Here is a 5,000-nt window from a genome sequence, read left to right as displayed (position 1 = left end):
AACATTTTAAGAAGGATGCCTTATTTTCTCTAGGACATTAATGCCTTTATTCACTTTACTTGAAATTCAAAGCATACAGTACATCTAACTTTAGTCCCCCCACCCACAAAAAAGCTTACCCATATTTGTTCCACTTTAGTTTATGGCCCCTGTGCTTCAAACCCAAGCCATATTATAAATTGAAGTAGGAAAAATTAGAAAGGCATTGCAACTTTCACAGAGCACCAAAATACAATGGGAGGTTAGCAAAATGGGATTAAAATATGTAAAGGGATTAAAAATCCACTCAATTCACTACTCGCACAAATCCCATAATACACCTCTTTCACCCCCCAAAATTTTGCAGAATCATTGTTTGGTCAGGTACAAAAGTCGGACCAGATTAACTTATATTAACTCAGATTGCTCACCTCAGATCGACATAAAAAAATGATAAGGCCTCAAGAAATCACCCTAGCCCTAATCTTTAAAGTGCCTATGAAGCGAAATAAAATTTTCCATGGACGGACAATTTAAATATTAGTGCAAACGCTGAATAGTTTTGGCTTACAAAATGGTTTATCGCTTGATCAGAGGTGAGAGATTCAAATTATTTTATCCTGTCCAACTTTTGTACATGCCCTTTAGGAGCATGAAGATGTCCCAAGAGAAACAAAAAAGAACGCCTATGCAAATTTTTGGGGTAAAAGAGGTGTATTATGGGATTTGTGAAAGCAGAGAATCACAAAATTTAAAGGCCATAAAATTTAACAGATTGTACCATTGTCTATTATAAACATAGTTGAACAAAGGGTGTAAGAAAAGAACTTACTATGCTGAAATGTACATTCCCCAACTTTGCTGGGCAAAAGCTTTCACTCTTTCTCTGTACAACAAATTACAACCACAATAAATATTAAAACAAAAGTTTAAATCACAATGTTCTTTTTGTTCTCAGTTAAAGTGATCACCTCAATTATGAAATTATCAAATTGAGCAGTGATGAAAGAATAACTCCCAGGGATCAGTGGGTTAAGCAATGTGCTTCTCATTTCATTTCTAACCCTAATTTTCATTAAATGCTTCTGTGTGTAAAAGGAGAAATGTTTGCCTCTTGAGCTGTTGTAATTTTATGTTGCAGTATTTGTGTGACTGTGACTAACATATAATTATCACTTCTGCATATGAAATACCAGATGACATGTTCTTTAAATCTAAAACCAGTCAAAAACAGCCACAGTATTGTAACAATGTAACTTTTCGCATTTACTTCCTGTCAATGCACATCACTGCTGGATGGCAATGATATCTTCCCTAGCTCGTACCTTCCAGTTTTTGTATCTGGTACCTTCTCAATCAGTGCTTAAAGAGTTGTTGATTTCTATTGCCCCCTGTGCTTATTCCTATTAATGCTTCAGTATAGGCTACCCTCTTGTTTTATGTTAATATGTACCACTTCAGACAGTTACTAAGGACCTCTGATAATGTTTATTACACAGAATTTGGTCACATATCATATAACAAGCAAAAAAGGATTGAAAGTCAATAAGAACTATTTTATTATATCACTGTGTGACCCACCCCTGAAACGTGTCTTACTCAAAAATGAAGAGGCAAATAAATCCCACAGTTGTAAAAAGCTGCAACATTAGCACTGCAAACACCTGTCAAGAAATAAATTAAGTTAATAAATTATCATGCATCTTCAAAAACTGTAGGGCTGTAGCATAAGCAAGCATACCAAGTTGTTTAATTTTAACACAAAAATGACCAGAGATGCACAAGACAAAAAAAACTGAGAGAAATGAGATGAAAACCTTCATTTGCACATGTTCCCAAAACATTACTTCTTTTCAAAAGTTCAGTTCATTTACAGCTTGAAATTTGACTACCATTTAATTAACAAAAAAATGTAAAAAGGTGCTCTCACAGTGCACTGAAGGACAAACTATTATGATATGGCTCTTAAGATTTTTTCAGGACCCTCCTTCCCAAATTATGGATGGCATCTTTGAAAACATAGGCATGAATTGCATATGTGTGGTAGTGCAGTAACACAGTGCTTTATTCCATATTGTCAACTAAGCTGCGTTTTGTCTTCCAGAACATTCAAGTTGTCTTTGGTTACTAGTGAAATACTAAACCCAGGACAATGTAACATATCCCGCAATTTCACTATTTGCTTAATTTTGAGCCCTGTGCTTGTCCACTTACCCTCCTGATAAATCCTATGGCAAGAGCATGTACAGCAGGCAGATGGATTTGAAAATGAATGAAAATCACAATGATATCAGTTTCTATCTAAAATTGAGGCTGTTTTACTGCGAAAAAAAACAATGACTCAGTGGGAAAATCAGTAATTGCAATATTCAATTGATCCTAGTTGCTTTTTGAAGCCTTTATCTAAACCACCAAAGCTGCTGATTTGTTTGTTGTTCATTGTCAGAGATTGTCATTAAGTCAGAAAGTAATGTTCTAACTTTGCTAGGCTGTGGTAGGTTACAATGATTATAATCAACAATATCATTGATTGGCTTAACTGCAGAATACCCTGCCACCTCAAAGCTATAACCTAAATTGGGTGGATATGCGGATACGCAGTGGAAACACCGATCAGCTTAGTGGATACAGTATTTCTCAGTATTTCTCCTTTCTGACGCACCAAACAAAAAGAGCAAAGGAGATTGACGTAAGCATGTATTTATAGTTCATAAAGCATGATGATCGAGTGAAAAACAATGATGTATCTTAAAGCGCGATCAATTTCCTTGTTGATATGTATTGCTTGTTCTTAAAGGGGCTAGGTCACGCAATTTTAGGCAATTTCAGCACTGATCGAATGGTCATAGAATTACCTAAAATATCAAAATAACTGTTCAAAACTATAGAACTCTAACAAAACACTGAGAGAAGCCAAGAAGGGACATGGATGTACAAAAATGGAGGAGGATTGAAATGGATTGAATTTGGGTAAATTTGAAAAACATCGGCCCGCCTTTTTTCAAATTTATATCAGTCTATAGCAAAATGTCATTTACAAAGCTGGAAAATCATTCGCAGTTGTTGTGGCCGTAATTTTGCAAATGAAAGACTCTTGCCCTGCCAATTTGACATTTAGAACTCATAATTAACAAAATTAAACAAAATTACCTAAAATAGCGTGACCTAGCCCCTTTAAAGCACTTGATTCCTGATTAAGCGTAAGCTCTCATTTCCGTGATTTTAGCTTTCAATTTACAGTTCCATTAACTACACTTTTCACGAGATCATGTGAAGAATATACACCAAAATAAAACTGAATTACAAATTACTGTGCATTATACCTTGTTCGTTCTTTAAACATAGCGTCAACAACATTGCCTTGTGTTAGCTTTCACTTTAAGGTTCAGTTAACTACATGAAATAGCACTCTATTCCTGATTAAGCCCAAGCGCTTGTTTCAGTGATTAGGCCTTAGCACTATTGTAAAATTTTAGCTTTCATTTTGCAGTTCAGTTGACTACACTTTTCACCAGATCGTGTGAAGAAGAAAGGACTGCAGTTACTCGAGGTCTTACCCACTGTGTATCTGCGTATCCACTAAGAAATATACCAACCAGCTCTAACCAAAAAGAGGGACTTGCCCACTGCATATCCGTGTATCCGTGTATCTGTTGCCGGTAAAATCCGTTCTCAGGTGAAATCTGTCTTTACCTATGTTAAATTGGTGATCCTCATTTTACTTACAGTGTAAGTAGCATACACACTCAGATGAATTAAAGAACCGTTTTTAGAAGCCTAAATTAAGCCTAGAGAAAAATTAGGGTCAGGTTTGGATTTGTTTTGGTTATTATACATAGATATCAATTGACTTATCATACAAAAGTAAATAATAAAAAGAACTGTGTTGGGTTGAGCATGTTCATCGTTGTAGTTCACTGGTGAAGACACAGGACTACAGATCTGGAGGGTGCGACTTCGAGTACCGGTAAGTGATTAGTACAGTCTTCTGTTTCCTTTCTAAGTATGTTGTGATGTTGAGCCTAACGAGAGAAGTGTAAGAATACAGAAACCGCCAGATAAGATGATACGAAACAGTAAGAAGATATATTGAGATGCGTAAGGCAATGAGAGTTTGAGGGAAGGTATAGTGTTTTCAACCCTTTTGGGGGGTGGGGGAGTGCATATTCAACCTAGGTAAAAACAAATTCAACCTGAGAACGGATTTTACCAACATCTCCACTCACAAATATACTTACCAGGTCTAAGACAACAGAACATTTCCAGAAATTATTCAAGACCCATCTACTTAAATACACATTTTGTCAATAGTTTTATATAATGCATAACGGTACTTTTGTTATCATATTATTTTTCCTAATGTAAAGAATTTAATGTACTTTATTTGTATATTTTCTATCTTATTCTAGTTATTGTAATGTCCATGTGAGCATCTATATATGAAACACATGCAATATATATGGGTTATTGACCAAGCGTGAGGTCAAGATGACTGGATATTGGCAAAGTTCTTTTTTTGCGTGTTTATGGACTTCGACTTCGTCTCGGTCCAAAAAACACGCAAAAAAAAGAACGAGATCATCAATATCCAGCAATCTTGACAGAACAAGCTTGGTCAATAAAGGATTTATTATATGTGATAAAACACCAACAAATGATCTTTGATCTTGCGGGACCAAGCAAGTAATCCCAAGCAGGCAGTATAGCTCCATCTTGCCCGGCTCACGTAGGGTTTGGTTCATTTTGCCCGCTCACGGAGCTAGTCTTACAATAAAAGTAAATAAAGGAAGAGAGGGACTTGCCCACTTCGCATATCCACTCAGAAATACACTTCATGTACAATAATACCAACCATATTTATGAAATAAATGTGACTTCGTAGCCGCATATCAAGCTTTTTCAGGACTTGTCTTCCATGTGACAGGGTATATTCTGCAGTTACTCCCTTTGATTCCTTACAATTATCATTCTTGGGGTGATTGATCAGAGGAAAATAATATGGTCAACGAAGAACATACTGC

General features: G+C 35.9%; 1 protein-coding gene across 1 annotated transcript in view; it reads right to left on the bottom strand.

Moving 5' to 3' along the window:
- Nucleotides 1-5,000, bottom strand: part of LOC138043737 (protein lifeguard 2-like) — a 16,792-nt gene that overhangs the window by 10,955 nt on the left and 837 nt on the right. The window contains exons 2-4 of the mRNA XM_068890154.1: nucleotides 2,194-2,207; nucleotides 1,579-1,643; nucleotides 812-865 (exon numbers count right to left, since the gene is read on the bottom strand). Coding sequence (XP_068746255.1) covers nucleotides 812-865; nucleotides 1,579-1,643; nucleotides 2,194-2,207 — 133 coding nt within the window. The remainder of the gene's footprint in view (nucleotides 1-811; nucleotides 866-1,578; nucleotides 1,644-2,193; nucleotides 2,208-5,000) is intronic.

Source organism: Montipora capricornis, chromosome 1 (assembly GCF_036669925.1).
Source record: "Montipora capricornis isolate CH-2021 chromosome 1, ASM3666992v2, whole genome shotgun sequence".
Taxonomy (NCBI): domain Eukaryota; kingdom Metazoa; phylum Cnidaria; class Anthozoa; order Scleractinia; family Acroporidae; genus Montipora; species Montipora capricornis.
This window is presented reverse-complemented; position numbering and strand designations above follow the sequence as displayed.